At 38.5% G+C, this 26,875-nt stretch overlaps 1 protein-coding gene across 30 annotated transcripts in view; it reads right to left on the bottom strand.

Moving 5' to 3' along the window:
* The window catches only part of LOC101465380 (neurexin-1a), a 266,869-nt gene that overhangs the window by 110,872 nt on the left and 129,122 nt on the right, over positions 1 to 26,875 (bottom strand). For all 30 annotated transcript variants that reach the window (XM_076891760.1, XM_076891759.1, XM_076891762.1 and 27 more), the window contains one exon: positions 8,897 to 9,016. In XM_076891760.1, coding sequence (XP_076747875.1) covers positions 8,897 to 9,016 — 120 coding nt within the window. The remainder of the gene's footprint in view (positions 1 to 8,896; positions 9,017 to 26,875) is intronic.

Below are 26,875 nucleotides of genomic sequence, written 5' to 3'. Positions count from 1 at the left end.
GTGCCTTCTCTACATTTTTAGTAAACATCCTGTTCATTTCAAATGCTTCAGTATAGTAGAACGCTTTTATTTGGATTTTATATGGATTGCAGAAATTCTATAACAAGCAAAGTCCATTTCCGACTAGCCTTTACTACTGTTTCTTTTATACAGTGAGGTGGCAGCCTCTTACACCAAACGGCCGGTCTAAAATATATTTCAAGCCCATTAACCAGGTTTCCTCTCTAAACCATTCACACAGGACAGCTCTATCGCTGGTTCTCACTTTGGCTAAGGCAGTGACTGATCTGTGTGTGCTTTCCACCCTTGCTGTCTACAGATAAGACAGGATTTGATTAGTGCCACACATAAAATCTGTCCTTTGTGTGTTAAACCTTTTGGAAGTTAGCTTAGTTCAAGGACAATTCAAACTGAAGTTCTATTTACGTTCCCCTAGAGAGAGGAGCACCTGCATTGTCTTAGACCTTTGTGCATATTGTTATTACTTGGAAAGCACAGCAATGCTCAGACATACTAAACAGTTGTTTGTTTGCTATGGAGATGGCTGGCAAACTACCTCTTGAGACAAGGTTATTCATTTGCTTTGTGACAGCATTTTACAAGCTCTAGATGCTCTTGTGGCTATACTGCAGGAATAGTACACGACCTGTAATGTATGAAATCAACATTTCTTTTATGTTAAAAAAATAAGTAAAAAAAATGTTTATTTAAACAAAATGTAAAACAATGGGAAATTTCAATGTGTTGCTGCTGGGTACATGAAGTAAATGACATAAAAAGGCCGTAAAGCCACTGTGAAAGGTTACCAAAAGCCGATACACTATACTATGATACTATGAAGTGGACTCAATGGACATTTTATTAGTTACACCTTGCCATTACCAAGTCACCCCTGTTTGCCTTCAGAACTGCCTTAATTCTTTTGGCATAGACACAACAAGGTGCTGGAAACATTCTTCACAGATTGAGTCCATATTGATGAGACAGCATCACATAGATTTACTCTTGCAAATCCATTATGTGAATCTCTCGCTCCACCACACCACAGAGGTGCTCTAGTGATTGAAATTAAGATTTTCTGAATGCAAAGTCCATTTCAGTACAGTGAACTCATAGTCACAGTAAAAAAAAACAGTTTGGGAAGATCTGAGATTTGTAACATGATGCTTTGGTCATAAAGGAATGGATTATTATTATTATTAAGAAATGCATTACTGTTGTCTTCCTATCGGCTCAAAGCCCAGAGAACTGCTGCTTGTGGGATATTTTCTCTGTTTTTGAATCTTTAACTGAAATCTCTTGAGATATCAGCAGTTTCTGAAATACTCAGAGCAGCTGTCTGACACCAACAACCATCCCACCTTCAAAGTCACATAAGTAACCTTTCTTCACCATTATGATGCTCAATATAAATTTCAGTAGGTCGCCCCGACAATGCAACAGTGATAAGAACAAAATAGAATATTCTTGCAAAATAGGAAAAAAAATAGTTATAATTTTTTTTTTTTTAAATGAGAAGCTCTGAGGAAGAGATGCCGTACTTTATGCACACCTTTTTTTTCCTCGTGTCATCTCAGTGACTGGATTACTTCAAATTAGAAGTGAGGAAAAGTGAAGCCCAAATGTAAGTGAAGGAGTGTAACCGGGAGATTTTATTTTTGTTTTTAATTTGTCTTTTTTCCTATGGAAAAACACACCAACGTCCCTGTTAAACTAACTCTAAACACAGTCAACACTTTCTCCACGGTTTTGATTTTTTGTTGGGTTTTTTTAGATTTAAATTTTTTTTTATTGATGTAGCATTGAGAAATGTGGACAACCCCTCCAACATTTTGGCTCATCTAAAACTAAAGGTAGTATGTATACAATTCCCAAAGGCAAAGTTTCCAAAACTGCCTAAAATTAAAAAAAAAAAAAAAAAATATATATATATATATATATATATATGTGTCTGCTTGTGTACCTATGTTAGTGTGTGTGTGTGTGTGTGTGTGTGTGTGTGTGTGTGTGTGTGTGTGTGTGTGTGTGTAACTATAGCCAATTGCTCCAATGACTTTTTTCTTAATGTGAATTTAAATACAACATCCATCAGTGTCTCAAAGAGCAATTTACAGAGTTAAAGTATATTTTTTTTCTTCTTCAATTAAATGACTTCTGACTGTGAAATCCTTTAAAGAATGGTTATAGAAGCCATCAAAAGTTTTTTAAATAGAAAAAGTAAGCAAACTTTTTTTTTGTCCCAGGGATGTCTTCACGTTTTGCCACAGTCCCCCTGGGTGTCATGTTCAATAGCCTGTGTTTATGAGAGAAGGGAATATTCACAGTGTCAGTGTATCACCCAGCAGGATAGTTTAGCTGATACTCTGTATCAACGCTTTAATTAGTATTGTGTTGTGGAGAAAGAACAACTCCTTATTTCCTGTCAACATGCCCCTGTGGGCTAGCGATTAATAAAAACCACCTCAAAGATTAGGTTCTCACCACTGCACTGCAATGAGTTCTAGATGAGGTTGTGATTAGAACATAGATTACGTTGAAAGACAACTAAATGTGTGGACTGCTTGTGCTCCGCTTTGGTCGCACCACATACTGTTCACTGACACACACAAAAAAAACTGTTCAGCATACAGAGGTCTATGTGGTGGAGGGACACACCACAACTTTATTACAACATATGAACAGCAGGATGGGTTTATGAAGCAATCTGACATATGTCTAGCACTGCTGCTCCTACATTTTAATGTCACTGTGCCAGCATGCGTCTGCATCACATACTAAGTTAGTAACATGCAGCCTCACAGCTGTATCCTTTGTTTATCCATAAATCAAGTGAAGTATTAAGTCATGTATATGAATTTAAAACAGATATTTAAGCCTTCAAAATTCTCGCAAGCTAGCTAAAAGATGTTAGTTATTCTACACCACTTCCTGCAGAGATCTCATTGCTTGGGCAAAGTTACAGACAAGTTACAGCATCCAGGGTGGGAGGAAAGGAGACCTAGTTTCCATGCCAACAGCCTTTACCCACATATGGCAACTGCTTCCTGGCACAGAAACCCATTTAAATGCAGATACTCAATCACCATAGAAAATTACTGAAAATAATCAGGCCAGATAGTGACCACTCGAACTGAATTGGAGGTGGAGGACGAATAATTGAAAATTAAAAAAAGAACACAAAAATAGGACAAAACAGCAGAGCCTCTTTGAGACTGATAGGATGTGATAGAAATCTGTAGCAGCACACCGTCTTAGTGTCCATCTGGGAACAGCAGGTATGGGATGTGTGTAGATGAAGATCGCCATCCTCTTGTACAGTTTACAATGTAATGGGTCCATCTAGACAAAACATCATTTCACATCATTTGAATTAGGTACTCGCTTCATAATACTAAACTACTGGGCTGCTCCACTCAATAGCTTAACAGCCCCATAAAACATGTTTGCCTCTATATATTTACATGTTCCAGATTCTACCTCAGGCACTCAGCCAAGCTGATTTATTATCAGCAGGTCACACCTGTAAATACTGCAGATGGAAAAAGATCGTAAATAACACATTTTCAGTTTTGGATTAATGCATATTTACTGTTCTAGTGGGCACTGGGCGTCTATGATTGAATACAGCGATAAACTACAGTAACACTAAAGTGTCTGAGTAAAGAAAAGACATTCCCCAGTAAAACAGGCTCAGTGATGTGTTTTAATAGGTATTTTATACAAGAACGGAGCCAGTAGTTCTGGGAGTGCTAATGCAGAGACCACTTATAAAGTAGGATCATTGTTCATTGTTGGATTTCATGACAGAAAAATAAAATACAAGAAGATTTATTCATTAGGGAAAGATAGGTTGAGCAGGTGAGTACACCCACAATTCCTCTAATAAATTGCTGTTATAAACCATTGGTAATGTAAAGATATATACATCATAATTAAACTTTGTTGATCCGTAAATATTAATATAGACTTTATTAATGCCACACTGGAAGAAACTCACCTGTTATAGCAGCACAAAATAAGGCGCAGCTCATAAAATGCTAAAACTGCTAAAAATGGATCAATTCCAGTAATATTTGTAAATATAAGCATGTATCCTTTTATTTCTTATGTATAAAGATTTGTTCCCCATTAAAAACTCAGATTTGTCTTTTATTATTCTAACTTTTGAAAAGCCTCCTGCTGCCTTACAACCGATCAATTGTATGTGCTATACTTCCTGCAAGCATGCATGCACATTTGAGCGGATGGCTACCCAAGTGAATACACAGAGGCACTTAAGACTGCCTCTATTATATCTCGGGGCACAATGGCTGTTCAAAGCTAGGCCAAGCGTTCAATACAGATGAAGCCCAAATATTTTCAGACCCATAGATTTGTTTCTCTGAGTTGCATTAAAAGACACATCCAGGGCAAAGATAAAATTACTTCCATGTGACAGCAGGCTGTTAACTCCAGTACCTCATATCCCCCTGGCCCCACTGCTGGACTGGGTGTCCCCTTGTATCGATTGGAATAAAACTAAGTGGTATAATTCCTGCATGCCAGCACAAAGGAACAGGGCAAACTGTCTGTGGTGCTTCCTGACTATGTGTGTTTATCTGCATGACAAATCTTAAAAACAAACACAACTGCTCCGAAAGAGCGCTGTTTAAAGAACAAAACAATTTCAGGAATTTTCTTCAAGATTTAGAAGAGACTGTTCATGTAAATCCCTCGTGCTGCGGCTGACTAATATAACTATGAAATGTGCAACACTAGAGAATCCCAACAAAACTTACAGGCTAGTTTCTTTCATTTTATGATTTTTCTTACATTTCTTTCATTGTAACCTTGAAAGACTGTTTATTTGAATTCTTGCTTTTGTACTGTAGAGTGATGCAACACCTCAGAGCCAGTGTGTGAGTTTGTGCGTGCTGCAAAGAAGCTGCCTTTAGACAATATGAAGGAGGAGCGTGTAACAAAAACAGGATACTTTTACTTTTGCATGTGCTCAAAATAAAATCCGACCAATCCGGTGGCACGCTTGGGGCCCAGACAGACTATTCTCTAGCTACAAAGGCACAAGAACGAGCACTGACTTAGACATTACAGCTCAAATGAGGAGGGTGGGGGGTTCTCTTTGCCCCTTGGGCAGAGACAATGGAGACTAGACCCACATACAGTCTCCATTGTTGATACAATATTGACATGGCACTAATAGCTCTGGCTACGGGACAGAGTAGAAGAGCAACCAAACAAGATGGAAATCGCGTGAAGGCCAGGCATACCCCTTGCTGTATCCTCTCCACAACACACTTTAGCTAAACAACAAGCACCAATCTATTTGTCTCTGTACATTACCCTCAGATGCTTGACCACTACAGGCACACTCCCTCAGGAGTTCCAGACTAAAGTTTTAAGTCCCACCCACACACGCATACACACACTAAACTGGCTTCTGAACTGAAACGAGAGCATTATCCCAAAAAGAAGACTCACGCTCAAGCCTTTAAAAAAAGTGCTTACAATCTTTTTCTTTGGCTGCTTATCTGCATCTGTTTGAACGTGCAGAACGCCCCTGATGACTTCACCACACACAGATACATGCAGTCTGGCTCTTCTGTCAGGGTCACTTAAGAAAATATGTTCCAAATGCCATTTCATTCCTGCTGGCAACCAAAACAGTTTGTAGTAATAAGACCAAATGCATGCTTAACACCATTCACAGCCATCATAACTCATTTTGCATGGATGACTTTCTGAGAGGAATCTGATTCATCTTCGAAAGCATCGCTTTGATTATTATTTTTTTTTTTTTACACCGACTGTAGGTATCCAGTCGTGATAATTTGTTCTATAAATACAATTCTAAGTTATTATGTCCATAGTTCATTCAAAAAAAAAGAAAAGAAAAGGAAGGGAAAAAAGAAAATACTGGCACATCAGTGTTTGGGAGACGATAAAGAGAAGATCTGAAGAGAGTTTTCATCATCTTTCCCATCATTCAGAAGCGAAAGGTACAGAGCTGTTATGAAGCTGAAATACTTTTATCATAAAACACTGAAAGCACAGCCAAGAAATGATGCTATACTCTGAAAAAAAGAAAAAGTGCTGCGTGTATGATGTCAATACAAGCCACATATTCAGTGTTAGCAAAGCTTTCAGACATCTTAGTGATTCAAATCTTAAGAACCAATTTGAATCAATTTGATACACAATGCCATCCTAAATGGGACTAAAACACCCTTCAAATATAAAAATGTAAGATTGCCAACTAAGACATCAGTGTTGCCACTACTGATGTCTTTCATTTGCTTAAAAATGATGCCAAGTGACTGATATTTCCACTTCTATGTGCAGCTTCAGAGGGATGGACGTTTTCGTAGGATAGATACAATTGTACCAGTTACAGTACAACAAATCAGTCTGCTGTAAAGCAGCATGTCTAAGTCAAAAAGTAAAATTTTTTATGGACAAGCCCAAGAGATGCATTGTAACTTTAATTAAATTGTATAAAACCACTGTTTAATAGCCTGGATTATCTTTCAGTTTTTACAATGAAAAAAACCTTTTTTTGCATTTAATAACTGAAAAACTTCAGAATAAATAAATAAAAGTGTATTCTTAAAAATGATTACAATGAGTAATGAAAAAGTTAATTAACAACAAAAGCACAAAGTATTAGGATCAAAATGATGCTTATTTTCAGCTTGTAAGCTAAATATTTAGAAACTAAATTGTGGTATTATGCTGTCACACATGTACAATTCACCCTGGCTGAATATTATGGGGCCAGGAGCTGTTAGGTGATTTTTCCCTTCCTTGAGATAAGGCAAGATTGGAGAAATATCTAGAAATGCACATAGCTCCCCAAGTAAGTGGCTTACACAGAGGCCCAGTGCTTTGTTGTAAATTGCCTGCATTTCAGCTTATGCAAATATATCAGGTAAAAAAAAGTGATGTGTTCTTCAGAAATGCTGCTATCCTTCTTTTTGCGCCCCCCTCCCCCCTTCTATATATCCCCATGACAATCCATCAACAGAGATAAAACCCGACCATCTCAAGCTTCATTTTTCTCACTCACAGATATTTCCTTCAGCAGACCCGGGCTCTCTTGAGTCGCTATTCTGAGAACTAGCTCAGTTCATCTGTAGTGAAAGAAATTTCTTGGAAAGTATGTTTTTGTGGTTACATATTAAATCCCTCGGGTGTACACATTCATCCATCCCATTGCTTTGTCAGGTCAGTAGGAATAATGAGACTAGCTACAGTAACTAGACTTAGGTAGAGCAGTTCCGCTCCGATATAATATATGCAAACATGCCCCATGAGTCTTCCTGCTCCCAATGTTGTCAATGAGCTCTGTGGGTCAGAACAGGATGAATATGTATGACAGAAGAAAAGGAGAAAAAATAACGTTCCAAGCTGGATTTCTTTTCCTTTTAACGCACAAGTTAGGTTCACACGGAGTTCACCGGCAGAAATATGCCCCCAGCACAGCCCTATTTCCTCTGTTGATCCAAACACGGCCCGAAGAATGGAAGGTAGAACAGAACAAGCAAAGGAGGCGCAGGTTCACAGCAAACTTATACTCAAACATATCATGGACAGAAGAATCCTTTTAGTCTTATCTCTGGCTGCAGATATGTTGGAGGTATAGGGCTGCATGAGAATCTATTAACACTTTCAGTTGATAACAAAAGACAGGGGTCTTATCAAGCAGCTAGAAGTGAAACAGAATGCATTAACATTTATGGTGCTCTCTCCTCTGCTTTTGTGTCATCTCTAGAGTGCCCACTCTGTTCCTCTTTCCTTAATGCACTTCGGCACTTTGCTCATTCACCTCTTGCTGTGTGAACTGCTGCAGAAGAAAATAATGACCAAACAAAAATCCCTTATGCATGTTTTGCATAAGGAAGTAGCCCAATTTTCAAAAGGTGGAGGAGACATTACCCTTGTTCGCTCGAAACCTTAACATTAATGAGCACAAAACCAAAAGTCCATTTAAGCATCTTTAAGAGAGATTAATAACACGGAACTTTAAATCACATCATGGGGCTCCGATAAAGTTTTAATGGGTGGGCATACGAGCATTTATGGGTTGCAAATGCCTTATTTGGGGTAATGTTGATGTATGAATGCGTTCCAGTACAATTGCAATAAATAACAAGCGCTGTTATTTGTTTTCAGCTCATGATGTATTTGTTTACGTCTTTAGCTTGTTGTTGATGTTTTATTTATCAGAACACAATGTGCGTTGCTCCCTCTAGCGGTACAAATCTCAAATTTTAATGAGCTTTCACCGAACTGTCAGACGCTATGTGTCAAAGTTTCTGCCCTGCAAAGCTGCAACAGCTGCCGCCGCCCTCAGTGAAAGACAACCTATTCAAAGCCGAGCTACGGAAATACTGAGATTCATTCTAACCGCGTTTTGACATATCAGTCACTAGTTACAGTACCCAGCACGGTTTACAAACCCGGAGAGTTTACAAAACAAGTACACCAAGTTTCTGGCAAACGACGTGCTTCGTGAGGACACAAATATAGAACAGAAACAGGAAACAATAATGAGCCTGAGTCTGAACGCTGTGTGAAAGCAAGGGATAAAAATGGCGCTCCTGTTAATGATAACACCCACCTTTAAATGTCTAATACCAAGATTTTCTTGGCCGCGTTCAAATAGGTTAACAGATGGAATGAATTATCTGTCTAATACTGTGAAATGTGTACAGGGCTTTTTTATTTTTGTGTGACTCACACAAGGAAATGAAATGGTGAAAAATAAAACATCATCATAGTATTGGGGGGCTTAAAAAAAAGCATGCCAACAAGTAATGATGGCTTTGTTCTTTTCTGACTTTCAAATAAGAACTAGAGGGATTTTAGGCTTTGAGAACAAGTAAAGGTGGAATCCTACCGTCATTACACAGCGGTCCTCCAAATGTCGTCATGCTGCAGTCACAACTGAAGCCCTCCCACTGCTGAAGACACACACCTTGGTTGGCACATGAGTCCTCCTGGCAGGTAGTGCTGGGACCTGAATATGGAGACAAACAGATATCTGGTGAGGACAATTTTTTTAATACTAATAAATACCTATGGACTCTAGAGTGAAATTAAATATTAAAGCACACACAAAAAAACATAGAATACTAGCTGTGTACAAACCCTGCGATAAAAGGCAGCGAACTCAACTGTATTCAGCAAACACACACAACCAAAAATGATAAAAATGTAAATAATTTTAACGCTTGAGTTAGACTTCCATTAGTAATTTAATTATTTTCTTCCATATAGTCACATTTAATGCATAACAGCAATTTAATCCACTCAATTCCATTTTTTCTCCGAATCATCACCTGTCAATGAGCTCAGTGTGCTATACCTAACCGGGCAAGGATGCTCATTTCTTAAGGTGCAGAGGTCCGTGTACTTTTAAACTGCACTGTATTGGTGCTTCCTGTGAAAGTGTTTAATCTTCATGCTTGTGGATTATTTCCATTTTACCACCAGTGTATTCATCCTCCAGAAGCATACAGCTGTGTGGCCTCTACAGACACTTTTTTCACAGCAGCCACTTTGACATGAAAGAGTAGGCAAGCACAGGTGTTGGTAATCACATTAATTAAGCAATAATTACCTAAAAACAACAGAACCGTTCTCCATGACATCAGCAGCACCTGTGTTTACCAGCTATGGAAAAAAAGGTCCATTGTGAGGCTATTATGTTTGTGTTAGTACAATTCATGTTAAAATGTGAGTGTGAAGCCAAGTGTTAATGTGTAAATGTTGTATTTTATGAGACATAGTAATTTCTAACAATCTGTATTTAGACTACGTTAGTCTAGCAAGTTTACACATTAACAGTATTATCAATGTCAGGATCTATACTTATGATTCATGACATACAATCGGAACAAAATGAGCACTTTTTAATAGTTTAGTTATAATCAATGCACTGAGGAGGGCTATTTTTTGTTGCTGTTTTTTATTTATTTACTCATGAGAGATTGAAAAAACAGGAAAATTGCAGAATGGCAATCGCATTCTTACACATTTTTTTAATGTATTGGAGCCACAGTAGCTCCTTTTCCGATTTAAGAGTAGCTATGGTAACTGGTTAATAGTTTCAGCATTTGCTGTACCCTGCTCAAGGCTGAATAATGCAGGGGGGAAGCAGAGGGCATTCAGCAACATGAAAAAAGAAATGAATTCCTGATTGCTTTTGTCAAATATTTCTCTGAATGCAAAAAAGTTCCTCTCGCTACATTCTACATAATATATTATAGTGCCTATTAAATCTTTTATAACATCCCTAATAAATCACATCTGCAATTCATCCTCATTTCTGACTCACTTATGATTGAAGTAAACAGATGTGTTATGGCATACTTAGAATAATTTCAAACAATTAACATACAGAGTTATTCATCTTAAGAGTTCCAATTCATCTGACTTCTGCTGATGTAGCAGAGCATGAATCCCAGCTGAGAAAACGGTGACGCTCATTTCTAACACTAATAAATGAATATGTATTAACATACATATTAACATAATATTAATTAATAAACTGGAACGGTATGGGATTAGGGGGGTTGTACTGCAATGGGTGAAAAATTATTTAAGTGACCGGAAACAATTTGTGAAGCTGGGTGTCCATTCCTCATCATGCTTGGACATTGCTTGTGGTGTTCCACAAGGCTCTGTACTGGGTCCAAAATTATTTATTATTTATATAAATGATATTTGTAAGGCATCTGATATATTAAAATTAGTATTATTTGCAGATGACACAAATATTTTTTGTTCTGGGGGGAATCTAAAGGAGCTGCTGGATACAATTACTTCAGAAATGTGCAAAATTAAAAAATGGTTTAACAGGAACAAACTATCGCTAAATCTAAGTAAAACTAAAATTATCTTATTTGGGAATTCCCTTAGAAATGCACAAGTGCAGATTCATGTAGATGGTGTGGAAATTGAAAGAGTACTTGAACATAAGTTTCTTGGTGTGATTATAGATGATAAATTAAACTGGAAGTCTCATATAAATCATATACATAACAAAATTTCAAGAAGTGTCTCAATCTTGAGTAAAGTAAAACACATTCTGGACCACAAATCACTCCACATTCTCTATTGTTCCCTGATTGCACCGTATTTGAATTACTGTGCAGAGGTTTGGGGCAATACTTACAAATGTTCGCTATCATCAATCTTTATATTACAAAAAAGGGCCATAAGGATAATCCATAAAACTGGTTACAGAGATCATACAAATCCACTATTCTTAAAATCAAAAATTCTAAAATTCACAGATCTGGTTCATTTTCTCACAGCACAAATTATATATAAAGCAATAAATAACCTGCTTCCTGACAATATTCTAAAAATGTTTTCTAAAAGGGAACGGGGATACAATTTGAGGGGGGAATTAAATTTAAAACATCCTCGTATCCGTACAACATTAAAAAGTTTTTGCATCTCTGTGTGTGGAGTGAAGCTGTGGAACAGACTAAGTAAAGATATGAAGCAATGTCCAAGCATGGCGCAGTTTAAAAAGCGGTTTAAGGATATGGTTTTTACAGGGTACAGGGAAAAGGTAGAGATTTGATAGGGTGTTCTTGTCTAATATTTTCATGTGTGTGCGCATGCACGGGTTTGTTGGTATGGGTATATATGTATGTGTATATGTATGTATGTATGTATGTATGTATGTATGTATGTATATATATATATGTGTATATATATATATATGTATATATATATATATATATATATATATATATATATATAAAATTGTAGGTTGTGTATCCTTCAGGTGTTAATGGGGTTATTGAAAATGTGTATATGTGCGTATGTGTGTATATACGTAGGTATGGATAGATAGAAACATATATGTGTATATATTAAAAAAAAAAAAAAAAAAAAAAATTACACATAACATATAATGTAACTAGAAAAATTTGCATTTCCTGCGAAAATGCAGTGTGGATGCCTTAACGGCTGAAGATATCTGCTGAAAAAAGCTGAAAAAGTTGAAAAAAAAAAAAAAAAGATACCCTGAGCAGGATTCGAACCTGGCCCTCCTGGTCAAAGGGCAGCTATTTAGCTCACTGAGCCAAACACTTTCTCACAAAGAAAAGGTGGAGAGATTGACAATTGTGCTAGCAGAATTTGGGCAAAAAAAAGGGGGTGAAAATTCTGCTGAAAAGAGTTCAATCAGCAGAATTTCTGCTGAAAAGAGGTGACTGAGCAGAATTCTGCTGAAAAGAGGTTTTTGCTGAAAAAGAGCTGAAAAAGTTTGGATTTGTGCTGAAAAGGGGTTAAAAAAACTGAAAATTTTGCTGAAAAGGGGTGAAAAAAATGAAATTTGTGTTGAAAAGAGTTTAAAAAAAGTTTAACTGTTAAGTGAAAGAAATGTTGCCATAAGCTGGATTTGAACCCAGGCCTCCCAGTCTGAGAACGGATGCTTATCTCACTGAGGTAAAACACAGCTCAGCCCATCATGCAAAATCAGTGACCACATTGATAATGTGTTCCATTCATTTCAATGGTCAAAAGTCATAACACACATCAGCAGAAATAGCAGAATTTTTTAAAGTTTAAACATAGCATTTCTGCTAAAACTGAGTATTTATGCTAAATAATATTTTTTTCCTGCCAAATCATAGCATTTGTGCTGGAACACAGAAAGTTCCACCAAATCATACAATTTGTACTAAAACATTATTTATGATTTAGCAGAAACATTGGGACTTGGTAGAAATACTATGATTTACATAAAATACTTTGACTTAGCAGAAGTACTACAATCTAGGAAAAAAGTACTAAAGCATAGCAGAAATTCTATCATTGAGCAGAATTACTAGGATTTAGAAGAAATACTAAGATTTGGCACAAACACTGATGTGGCTCAAGAACCTTTATTGTGCAGTTATACTATGATTTGGAAGAAATACTATACTTTGGCACAAATACTATGATTTGGAAGAAATACTATGTTTTAGCACAAATACTATGATTTGGCTCAAATACTATAACTATCCTCGGTCAGAAGGAGAGGCTGACATCCAGGGATTAGATTACCACGAGGTAGAGTTTATTGCGGTCAGATGGATGGTACAGGGAGGTATGGCATACAGTAGGAGGATGTGGAGAGGTGATATGGTGTGGTTTCTATGATTAAGAACAGGGTATGCATTACAACATGCATACAGATTAAAGATTAAGAAAACTGGTAACAAATTCCTCCACTACAAATCAGTCTGATGCCACTTTTTACAGGGTTCCCGTTTACTAAGGCACTACCCAAAAGGCGCCACAAGAGGGCACTCCAACACAAGAGATGACCTATTTACACTGATGCACTTAGTAAACAGCCCCTACTTAGCCACTACATAATACAGTGATATTACAGTATACAAATTCACACAAATACTATGATTTGGCAGAAATACTATGACTGAGTAGTAATACTATAACATAACAGATTTCCTAAAAAAAACTATTAAATTGCAGTAATTCTATGACTTGGCAGAGATACTACGTTTTAGCACAAATACTATAACAACGCAGAAATACTATGACTTAGTAGTAATACTATAACATAACAGTTCAATGTTCTTGCACAAATACCACAATATGGCAGAAATACTATGTTTTAGCACAAATACTGTGATTTGGTATAAATACTATGATTTGGCACACATACTATATTCCGCAGATACACTATAACATAACAGATATTCTACAACTTAGTAGTAATACTATAACATAACAGAATTATTATTTGGGCACAAATACCACGATTTGGCAAAAATACTATGATTGGGTACAAATACTATGATTTGGCAATAATACTGCATTTTAACACAACTACTGAGATTTAATTGAAATACTATGATTTAGAAGAAATACTATTACTCCATACAAATACGATACTTTGGGACAAATACTATGTTTTGGTTCCAATACTATAATGTGCAACAAATACTATGATTTGGCACAAGTACTATGATTTAGTACAAATACTATGATTTGGCAGAAATACTATGACTTAGTAGTAATACTATAACATAACAGATTTCCTAAAAAAAACTATGAAATTGCATTAATTCTATGACTTGGCAGAGATACTACGTTTTAGCACAAATACTATAACAACGCAGAAATACTATGACTTAGTAGTAATACTATAACATAATAGTTCAATGTTCTTGCACAAATACCACAATATGGCAGAAATACTATGTTTTAGCAAAAATACTGTGATTTGGTGTAAATACTACGATTTGGCACACATACTATATTCCGCAGATACACTATAACATAACAGATATTCTACGACTTAGTAGTAATACTATAACATAACAGAATTATTAATTGGGCACAAATACCACGATTTGGCAAAAATACTATGATTGGGTACAAATACTATGATTTGGCAATAATACTGCATTTTAACACAACTACTGAGATTTGATTGAAATACTATGATTTAGAAGAAATACTATTACTCAATACAAATACGATGCTTTGGGACAAATACTATGTTTTGGTTCCAATACTATGATGTTCAACAAATACTATGATTTGGCACAAGTACTATGATTTAGTACAAATACTATGATTTGGCAGAAATACTATGCCTTAGTAGTAATACTATAACATAAGAGATATACTATGGTTTTGCAGACATACTATGTTTTTGCACAAATACCATGATTTGGCACAAATGCTATGATTTAGCAGAAATACTATGATTGGGTACAAATACTATGATTTGGCAATAATACTGCATTTTAACAACAACTACTGAGATTTGATTGAAATACTATGATTTAGAAGAAATACTATGACTCCATACAAATACGATGCTTTGGCACAAATACTATGATTTGGCAGAAATACTATGACTTAGTAGTAATACTATAACATAACAGATATACTATGGTTTTGCAGACATACTATGTTTTTGCACAAATACCATGATTTGGCACAAATGCTATGATTTAGCAGAAATACTATGATTGGGTATAAATACTATGATTTGGCACAAGTACTATGATTTAGTACAAATACTATGATTGGGCAGAAGTACCATGTTTCAGTACAAATACTATGATTTGGCAGGAATACTCTGGTTTAGCAGAAATACTGTAATTTGGCATAAATACTATAATTTGGGATAAATACTATGATTTGGCACATATAATATATTCAGCACATATATTATAAAATAACAGAAATGTTTGGCCCCAAAACCATGATTTTGCACAAATACCATGATTTTGCAAAAATACTATGAATTGGCAGAAATACTATGATTTAGCAGAAGTACTAAGATGTAGTAGAAGTACTTTGCTTTAGCAGAAATACTATGATTGAGGAGTAATACCTAAACATAGGAGAAATATTGATACACAGACACACATACACAGACAGTAAAGGGAACAGGAGCTGTGGAGAGTCTGGGCTTGGTATATGTAGGTCAGTTAAATTAGCTGCACCTGCTGTAGTCAGCCCTTACACACACAGACACAGAGAGAGGTGTGAGTTTTCTTCAGTGTATTTCTGACATTCAGGATTCCCCTCGAACAAATGGCCATAATTTCCTAACCGTAGAGGCTAGAACGGTCATTCAGGCATCGTTTTATTCAGAAGAGATGGGGGAATCTTCAGGTCTTCATAATTCAGAGATAAAACATAAATTATTAAAGATATATGACTTGTAATACACTGTAACTGAGTAGAGGCGAAGCAAAAACTGCCTTGACTTGCGCTCAAACAACCTTTGGTAACTCTAAATCTATATGGAGCATCAAAATCATTCTTTCACCGTAAGAAACAGCAGGCTTTGGTGAACAGTTATGGAAATTTTCAGGGCTCTGTGGAAATCCATCAAAAAGATATGACGAGAGAAAAAAGTGCCTCATTTCCAGTGTTTGAAATCTGATGAAATCTGAGCGAGGGACAAATTTCCTACCCTCAAACAAGTCCAACTCATTTCAGAACGGTAATAGGTGAGAAAGAAATTCTTGAATTGTGAGCGTCAGGAGTGTCTGAACATATACGGGGACAAGCCTCATGTCTTAACTTTGCTTCGTTAAGGAGATATGACAATTTGAAAATGCCTCTCATTAGAGAAATCCAGCGGTGATTTTGAACAAACTCTCCATTGAGTTTATATGGAGAGTTTTCTGACTTTGTGTTACTCTGAGGAGATTTGCAAAATATCTATGAGTCCCACAACAATGATAGGGACATTTTCTGAAAGCCAGCAAAAATACCTGCGTTTTGATGTATAATTTGTGGGGCTTGAGTGGAAATTGAGCGAGTAGCAAGAAGTTGTTTGGACATGAAGAGAAAATTCAAACAGTTTCACTGTCCCCTCTGAGTTAATTGCATAGCAACCATAGCAACGCATGTATTTTCTGAAAAATCACAATTTTGCAACTGAAAACTCAAAGAGGGATAAGATTAAAATGGTAGAAGATCTGAAAAAGCTGAATCATACAGGAATAGCCAAATCATTTGAGAACATTTTAAAGTTTGAATGGAGTTTCTAGGTGAAAGTATGAGGCAGTAGTTAAGTTTCAAAGACAAGAAAGTTTTAGCAGAATTGTGGAAGTTTCCCATTCATTTCAATGGGACAAATTAAAGGAAAAAAGTGTAATATTTTAAAAAGTATAATAGTAATAAACACCAAAAGTCATAGCCGGCATTAGCAGAAAGAGCAGAACAGTATAGAGTTTGAACGGTGAAAATAGCACAAAAATTGTGGAAGTAGATCCACGGCAAAAAGTGTACGGAAACACCCGGAATAATAAAGAACTAGAAAAATTTGCATTTCCTGCGAAAATGCTGTGTGGATGCCTTAACGCTGAAGATATCTGCTGAAAAAAGCTGAAAAAGTTGAAACAAAAAAAAAAAAAAAAAAAAAAATGCCTTGCAGGATTAGAACCTGGCCCTCCTGGTCAAAGGGCAGCTATTTAGCTCACTGAGCCAAACACTTTCTCACAAAGAAACGGTGGAGAGATTGACAATTGTGCTAGCAGAATTTGGGCAAAAAAAAGGTGGTGAAAATTCTGCTGAAAAGAATTCAATCAGCAGAATTTCTGCTGAAAAGAGTTTTTTTCTGAAAACAGCAGAAAAAACTGAAAATTTTGCTGAAAAGAGCTGAATGAGCAGAAATCTGCTGAAAAGAGGTTTTTGCTGAAAAAGAGCTGAAAAAGTTTGGATTTGTGCTGAAAAGGGGTTAAAAAAACTGAAAATTTTGCTGAAAAGGGGTGAAAAAGATGAAATTTGTGTTGAAAAGAGTTTAAAAAAAGTTTAACTGTTAAGTGAAAGAAATGTTGCCATAAGCTGGATTTGAACCCAGGCCTCCCAGTCTGAGAACGGATGCTTATCTCACTGAGCTAAAACACAGCTCAGCCCATCATGCAAAATCAGTGACCACATTGATAATGTGTTCCATTCATTTCAATGGTCAAAAGTCATAACACACATCAGCAGAAATAGCAGAATTTTTTAAAGTTTAAACATAGTATTTCTGCTAAAACTTAGTATTTATACTAAATAATATTTTTTTTCCTGCCAAATCATAGCATTCGTGCTGGAACACAGAAAGTTCTGCCAAATCATACAATTTGTACTAAAACATTATTTATGATTTAGCAGAAACACTGGGACTTGGTAGAAATACTATGATTTACATGAAATACTTTGACTTAGCAGAAGTACTACAATCTAGGAAAAAAGTACTACAGCATAGCAGAAATTCTATCATTGAGCAGAATTACTAGGATTTAGAAGAAATACTAAGATTTGGCACAAACACTGATGTGGCTCAAGAACCTTTATTGTGCAGTTATACTATGATTTGGAAGAAATACTATGTTTTAGCACAAATACTATGATTTGGCTCAAATACTATAACTATCCTCGGTCAGAAGGAGAGGCTGACATCCAGGGATTAGATTACCACAGGTGGAGTTTATTGCGGTCAGATGGATGGTACAGGGAGGTATGGCATACAGTAGGAGGATGTGGAGAGGTGATATGGTGTGGTTTCTATGATTAAGAACAGGGTATGCATTACAACATGCATACAGATTAAAGATTAAGAAAACTGGCAACAAATTCCTCCACTACAAATCAGTCTGATGCCACTTTTTACAGTGTTCCCGTTTACTAAGGCACTACCCAAAAGGCGCCACAAGAGGGCACTCCAACACAAGAGATGACCTATTTACACTGATGCACTTAGTAAACAGCCCCTACTTAGCCACTACATAACACAGTGATATTACAGTATGACTGAGTAGTAATACTATAACATAACAGATTTCCTAAAAAAACTATGAAATTGCAGGAATTCTATGACTTGGCAGAGATACTACGTTTTAGCACAAATACTATAACAACGCAGTAATACTATGACTTAGTAGTAATACTATAACATAACAGTTCAATGTTCTTGCACAAATACCACAATATGGCAGAAATACTATGTTTTGGCACAAATACTGTGATTTGGTATAAATACTACAATTTGGCACACATACTATATTCCGCAGATACACTATAACATAACAGATATTCTACGACTTAGTAGTAATACTATAACATAACAGAATTATTAATTGGGCACAAATACCACGATTTGGCAAAAATACTATGATTGGGTACAAATACTATGATTTGGCAATAATACTGCATTTTAACACAACTACTGAGATTTGATTGAAATACTATGATTTTGAAGAAATACTATTACTCCATACAAATACGATACTTTGGGACAAATACTATGTTTTGGTTCCAATACTATGATGTGCAACAAATACTATGATTTGGCACAAGTTCTATGATTTAGTACAAATACTATGATTTGGCAGAAATACTATGACTTAGTAGTAATACTATAAAATAACAGATTTCCTAAAAAAAAAACTATGAAATTGCATTAATTCTATGACTTGGCAGAGATACTACGTTTTCGCACAAATAGTATAACAACGCAGAAATACTATGACTGAGTAGTAATACTATAACAAATTCAAATTCAAATTTTATTTGTCACGTACACAGTCATACACAGTACGATATGTAGTGAAATGCTTGGACAACTGCTCGTGACCTAAAGAGAACAAAAAAGGAAAAGGCTATGAATAAGATAGGAAATAAATATGAAAAATTAAAAAGGGTAAATTTAACTAGGAAGGAATAAAATATAAATTAAGGTTAAAAATGAAATAACTGTACAACACAAATTAGAATGAAAGGTAAATTTAACTGGGAAGAATAAGATAAATATATAAATTAAAGTTGAAAATAAAATAACTGTACAACAAAATACACAATACACAATATAGAACTATATAAGAATGTATGAAGAAATCTAAATATAAATAAATATATACACAATAACAGCAGCTGTACAAGTATTAACCGGAAATGAAGAATATAGTGACCAGTGTTGTGCAAAACCAAAGTCCAGAAAGTCCAGTGTGTGTAAGAACCATATGTGTGGGTCAGTACTGTGTGGTGGTGTGATTGAGAGACCGTATCGCCTGCGGGAAGAAGCTCCTCCTCAGTCTCTCTTTGAACATAACAGTTCAATGTTCTTGCACAAATACCACAATATGGCAGAAATACTATGTTTTAGCACAAATACTGTGATTTGGTATAAATACTACGATTTGGCACACATACTATATTCCGCAGATACTCTATAACATAACAGATATTCTACGACTTAGTAGTAATACTATAACATAACAGAATTATTAATTGGGCACAAATACCACGATTTGGCAAAAATACTATGATTGGGTACAAATACTATGAATTGGCAATAATACTGCGTTTTAACAACAACTACTGAGATTTGATTGAAATACCATGATTTAGAAGAAATACTGTGACTCCATACAAATACGATGCTTTGGCACAAATACTATGATTTGGCACAAGTACTATCGTTTAGTACAAACACTATGATTGGGCAGAAGTACTATGTTTCAGTACAAATACAATGTTTTGGCAGGAATACTCTGATTTAGCAGAAATACTATATTTTAACATAAATACTGTCTTTTGGCAGAAAATCCTGCTAAAAAGGACTATTTCTGCTTTTTAGCAGAAATACTAATTTGGCATAAATACTATAATTTGGGATAAATACTATGATTTGGCACATATAATATATTCAGCACATATATTATAAAATAACAGAAATATTATGATTTGGCCTCAAAACCATGATTTTGCACAAATACCATGATTTTGCAAAAATACTATGAATTGGCAGAAATACTATGATTTAGCAGAAGTACTAAGATGTAGTAGAAGTACTTTGCTTTAGCAGAAATACTATGATTGAGGAGTAATACCTAAACATAGGAGAAATATTGATACACAGACACACATACACAGACAGTAAAGGGAACAGGAGCTGTGGAGAGTCTGGGCTTGGTATATGTAGGTCAGTTAAATTAGCTGCACCTGCTGTAGTCAGCCCTTACACACACAGAGACAGAGAGAGGTGTGAGTTTTCTTCAGTGTATTTCTGACATTCAGGATTCCCCTCGAACAAATGGCCATAATTTCCTAACCGTAGAGGCTAGAACGGTCATTCAGGCATCGTTTTATTCAGAAGAGATGGGGGAATCTTCAGGTCTTCATAATTCAGAGATAAAACATAAATTATTAAAGATATATGACTTGCAATACACTGTAACTGAGTAGAGGCGAAGCAAAAACTGCCTTGACTTGCTCTCAAACAACCTTTGGTAACTCTAAATCTATATGGAGCATCAAAATCATTCTTTCACCGTAAGAAACAGCAGGTTTTGGTGAACAGTCATGGAAATTTTCAGGGCTCTGTGGAAATCCATCAAAAAGATATGACGAGAGAAAAAAGTGGTTCATTTCCAGAGATTGAAATCTGATGAAATCTGAGCGAGGGACAAATTTCCTACCCTCAAACAAGTCCAACTCATTTCAGAACGGTAATAGGTGAGAAAGAAATTCTTGAATTGTGAGCGTCAGGAGTGTCTGAAGATATACGGGGACAAGCCTCATGTCTTAACTTTGCTTCGTTAAGGAGATATGACAATTTGAAAATGCCTCTCATCAGAGAAATCCAGCGGTGATTTTGAACAAACTCTCCATTGAGTTTATATGGAGAGTTTTCTGACTTTGTGTTACTCTGAGGAGATTTGCAAAATATCTATAAGTCCCACAACAATGATAGTGACATTTTCTGAAAGCCAGCAAAAATACCTACGTTTTGATGTATAATTTGTGGGGCTTGAGTGGAAATTGAGCGAGTAGCAAGAAGTTGTTTGGACATGCAGAGAAAATTCAAACAGTTTCACTGTCCCCTCTGAGTTAATTGCATAGCAACCATAGCAACGCATGTATTTTCTGAAAAAAATCACAATTTTGCAACTGAAGACTTAAAGAGAGATAAGATGAAAACGGTAGAAGATCTGAAAAAGCTGAATCACACAGGAATAGCCCAATCATTTGAGAACGTTTTAAAGTTTGAATGGAGTTTCTAGGTGAAAGTATGAGGAAGTAGTTAAGTTTCAAAGACAAGAAAGTTTTAGCAGAATTGTGGAAGTTTCCCATTCATTTCAATGGGACAAATTAAAGGAAAAAAGTGTAATATTTTAAAAAGTATAATAGTAATAAACACCAAAAGTCATAGCCGGCATTAGCAGAAAGAGCAGAACAGTTTAGAGTTTGAACGGTGAAAATAGCACAAAAATTGTGGAAGTAGATCCACGGCGAAAAGTGTACGGAAACACCCGGAATAATAAAGAATAAAGAGAAACAGGAACTCAATAGTGTGGATGCCTATTAAGGCATCCACACAATAAAGAGAAACAGGAACTCAATAGTGTGGATGCCCATTGAGGGCATCCACACAATTACAAGGAGGTATTTCTGTAGTCTATTGATACTAGATAGTGGAAAAGGGGTGGGATTAAATAAGCTTATGCTTCTTCCTGCTCCTTTTTGAACATGGACGTTATTTGGAGTTGTGGTTGCTCGTTTTCCTTTTGTTTGCTTTGTTCATTTGTCTCTTTTAATTCTATTTTTTTTTTTTATACTTTTTCAACATGTTCAAAATAAAGATTCAATCAATCAATCAAACATGTTTTAAAAATAAAATCTGATGAAATATTTGTGAGGGACCTTTTTATGGTAGATGCAGCAGATTTAGTGAGCTTGACCTTTTGGGAAGGTCTGATCGTGTTTGGAGTCCAATGATTTGTCTTTGTGAGTTTGCCTCTTTGGAGGCCCTCAACAGACAACCTGGCTTCTAAATTTGGGAGTGCAGAACTTTGCACCGTTCCCTCATTTTATACACATAATGGTGCATTTATCTAGAATTTCTACTACACTACATTCACAGAATTGAGCAAGAGTCTCAAGCCACTTTTCATTTCTAGATTTTGCTGGGAAAAGGTGATTTATTGAAACATATGCAAACATACCTGGAAATAAAGCATATAAGGCAAAAACACAAGTTGCACCATTCTAACAAACTTTAAAGTCGATATTTGGTACGACCACCTTTATTCTTCAGCAAAGCCTAAACTCTTTTGGCGAGCTTTCATTTTATTTCTTTAAGCAGTCTTCATGAATAGTTCTCCAGGATTCTTGAAAGAAATTGAAAGCTCTTCTTTAGATGCTGGCTGCCTTTTATTTTGTTCTCTGTCGAGATGATCCCACACTGCTTCAGTAATTCACTGGCAGTGTGTTTGGGATCATTGTCGTGCCAAAAAATGAAAATGTTGCCAGTCAGGCACTTTCCAAATGGCATTGAACGGTGGTTCAAAATCTCATGGCACTTTTCTGAGTTTCATTAGAATTTCATTAGTTTTGACTAGATCGCAAACACCACTGGCTGAAATGTAGCGTCAGAATATGGCAAAACCTCCACCATGTTTTAAAGATTGTTGCAGACACTCACTGTTGTATCTCTCTTCTAAACTCCTCCATCCTCCAATGATGATGACTTGAACCAAAAATGTCAAATTTGGATTTATCAGACCCATTGCAACTGATTCTCAGTCCTTTTTGTGTGTAATTCGGCACACCTGTTCTCCCTGTTTCCCTTCCTTAAGATGACTTCTTGACAGGTACTACTCCACTGAAACCATTTCTGATCAGTCTTCAGTGAACAGTAGATGGATCAGATGGTTCTCTTTCATAGCATTCGTTTCGTGTCTCACTATGGGAACGCCTCCTGCGTGACCTCATCAGAAGCTCAAATACCATTACGCCAGCCCTTACAGGCTGGCTAGGTGACGCCCATGTCAAGAGGGGCCAGTGCCTCCCTATATAATAGGCTGACATAGCGTCAGATGTCATTCAAAAACCTCTCCTCGCTTCTCACAGAAGCCTGTAGACAACTGTGCTATTGGGTGCTAAAGCTAAACAACTCGGTCGCCGGGCGCTTTGTTCCCAGCTTTTCAGTTGTCCACTAGCATACAAGCAGTAGCAATACTGTTCTGTGGCTAGTGCGGGTGCCAAGTAGCAATACTTTCAACGAAGTTGCAAAACTTTGTCCTTGCAGCAAGAAGATTTCTGCCTGGGATACACACCCCGTGTGTGTGGCATGCCTGGGTTTATCTCACGCTCAGGCTGCCTTGACACCCGCACAAGACTGTATCCACTGCGCGGCTTTCCCACGCAAACTACTCCGCCGCAGGCTAGCTCGCCAGGCTAACCTGTCGGGTGGCGACCCTTTGCTGTGTGAGGCTGCTGCAGCGCAAGGAGAAACTGAGATGCCCGATGATTTGGCCGCAACGCCAGGGCCGAGCTGGGCAGAGGCAGACCCTCAGCCCATCGCGACCGCTTTCCCGTCGCTGGAGGCACACGGAGATCGTGTGTTTTTCCGCGATGCTGGAGTCACCAAGGGAGGAGATGCTAACGAGGACGGAGATGAGTCGGCTGACTAGGAGCTCCTGCTGTCTGACGACGGCGAGGAGGAAGATTCCACCTCCTTGGCTAGCATCAGCTGGGCTGCAAAGCCCTTGGCTACCGGCGAGGTTGAAAAACCGACACCGCCGTCTCCCCTGGATCTTGACATGCAGGACATGTGCAAGCGCGCAGCCGCTAGGCTCAACATCCCGTGGCCCGCCATACAAACAGAGGTTGTAAAGTCTCGTTTTGACGGTAAGAAATTGCCAAAGGCGAAAAAGACGGGGAAGCATGTGTTGCCTGTTTTCCCTGAGCTACTCGATGAGATAGCGGTGACGTGGAAAGCAAAACCTTACAGCGAGAAACACCCCATCGTGGGGAGCTCCCTGCTGGATTGTGAGGGGATGGAGTCTATCGGCCTCCGCCAGATGCCACAAGTGGAGCCGTTGGTGGCGAGCCATCTTCACCCGAAGATGTCTCTGTCCTCATCGGCTCCATCTCTCCCCTCCAAAACAGACCGCTTCCAGTCTAGCCCTACGGATAAGTGCTACAAGGCAGCAGCTCTGTCAGTAAGAGCCCACAACGCCTCTTCTATGCTAATGGCTTACCAAGCTGAGCTAGAAGAGGACATGACAGCTAACCCAGATACCACAGTGTGGGAAGAAATCTGCGTTATTACTGACCACGTCCTCCGCCTCCACAAGTTAGCCATACAGGCTACTGGGAGAGCCATGGGCCTCATGGTTCTTCAGGAGCGAGCACGCTGGCTCGGGCTCACCAACCTGACGACTAAGGAAAAAGAAGAACTCCTCGACACCCCTGTCGTCCCTCACGGTCTCACGAACCCAGTTTCCCCCCTTTATGGGCCACCCTGCCGCCTCCCAGCTCCGTTCCAGAGCAAGTTCAACGGGACATGTCCCACACAGAGTGCTTAACTCGGGCCGGCGTTCCTGTCACCGGACCCACCAGAGGGAAAGAGAGCCACAGTTCGCAGTGTTGTTTCACAAGCACTTCTCTCATGCATTCTGTATTAAAAAAGCCCCGACACGCGCATCCAGGCAGTTTGCCGAGGGCGCTGTCGAGTGTTGCAAAACACATGAAAAAATCAAACATGCTGAAAAACAGAGCACCGTCTGCCATAACGCAGCCCGTGGAGACTCGCGTTTCCACGGCTGTGATGATCCAGATGAGCCCGTCACCTCGCTCGCCTGTGACAGAGGTGACGGGACACCGAAATGGCGCATGTTTCGCGCTGCGACAACAAGGGGGCGCCAAAACGCCATATTCAGTGGATTGGCCAGTGAGCGCTCTGTCTCGCCACATGAAGAGCTGGGCCACCTGCACTCAGTCAGCATGGGTGCTGAGGACATTGAAAAAGGGCTACAGGCTGCAATTCAGTGTCGCTCCACCACATTTCAAAGAAATCGTTTACTCTCGTGCTCTGGGCAAGTCTGCCAGTTTTCTCCTGGAGGAAATTTCCACCTTGAGAGACAAAGGAGCTATAAGAGTTGTCCCTCCCGAGGAAATGCACAGCGGATTTTATTCAAGGTATTTCCTTGTGCCAAAGAAAGGGGGGAGGAGGATGAGAGCCATTCTGGATCTCCGTGCCCTGAACCGGCATTTGAGGACATACAAGTTCAGGATGTTGACGCACGCCTCGCTGCTACGGTTTGTACGAGCGGGCGACTGGTTCACATCAATCGACCTGAGGGATGCTTATTTCCACATCCCCATATATCCCCCACACCAAAAGTATCTGAGATTTGGTTTCCAGGGGATGGCATACGAGTTTGTAGTCCTGCCTTTTGGTCTCTCACTGAGCCCAAGGGTGTTTGTGACGTGCACCGAGGCAGCAGTGGTCCCGCTCAGGAAAAAGGGCATTCGGGTGGCCACATACATCGACGATTGGCTCGTGGCAGCCCCAACCCGCCAGGGAGCGACTTGTCACACAAATGCTCTCATACACCATCTGGAGAGTTTGGGTTTCCAGATAAACGTGGAAAAGAGCACATTGATGCCAACTCAATGCATTACTTTCATAGGGCTCAGCCTAGACTCCCTTCGGGTGAGGGCTTTTCTGTCCCCGGAGAGAACAGCGGCCATACAGTCATCCCTTGCACTGTTTTGCAGAGGCAACACAGTGACCCTCAAACAGTGCCAGAGGCTGCTCGGTCTGATGGCTTCTTCTCTAGTGGCGATAACACTGGGACACCTGCACATGAGAGGCTTTCAGCGCTGGGTGGGCTTGCGGGGACTGGACCCTCACTGAGACGGCCACCGTCGCGTGAGAGTCTCTGCAGACTGTTCACTCGCTCTCCACGAGTGGAAGAGGCCAGGTTTCTTGTCTCAGGGCGTTGCCATGGGGGCAGTTTCAGCCAGGAAGGTGATTTCCACAGATGCCTCTCTTTCGGGCTGGGGCACCACCCATGAGGAAACAGTGAATGGGGAATGGGGCCCTCACATGCGCTCCACCCACATAAACTGTCTGGAACCGCTGGCGGTTCACCTGTTGCTAAAACACTTTCTCCCTTGGCTGAGAGGTCATCATGTTTTAGTGAGGTCGGACAATTCCACCGTTGTGGCCTACATCAACAGACAGGGGGGTCTGGGGTCCAAGTTACACACACTGGCACACAGACTGATAGTCTGGAGCAGTGTCCACCTGCTGTCACTGAGAGCAACTCACGTGCCGGGGATCTTGAACTTTGGAGCAGATCTTCTCTCCAGGGGCAACCTGCTGTATGGGGACTGGAAGCTTCACCCGGAGGTGGTGAAGCAGATCTAGCTGCGATTCGGTCAGGCGACCGTAGACGTTTATGCATCCAGGGAGAATGCTCAGTGTCCCCTGTTTTACTCGCTGCACCATCAGAGAGCTCCACTCGGGGTGGATGCTCTAGCTCACGAGTGGCCGAGAACCCTCCTCTATGCTTTTCCCCCAGTGGCCCTCATT

Source organism: Maylandia zebra, linkage group LG13 (assembly GCF_041146795.1).
Source record: "Maylandia zebra isolate NMK-2024a linkage group LG13, Mzebra_GT3a, whole genome shotgun sequence".
Lineage (NCBI taxonomy): Eukaryota > Metazoa > Chordata > Actinopteri > Cichliformes > Cichlidae > Maylandia > Maylandia zebra.
The sequence above is the reverse complement of the archived record's forward strand: the minus strand, read 5'-3'. Positions and strand labels throughout refer to the sequence as shown.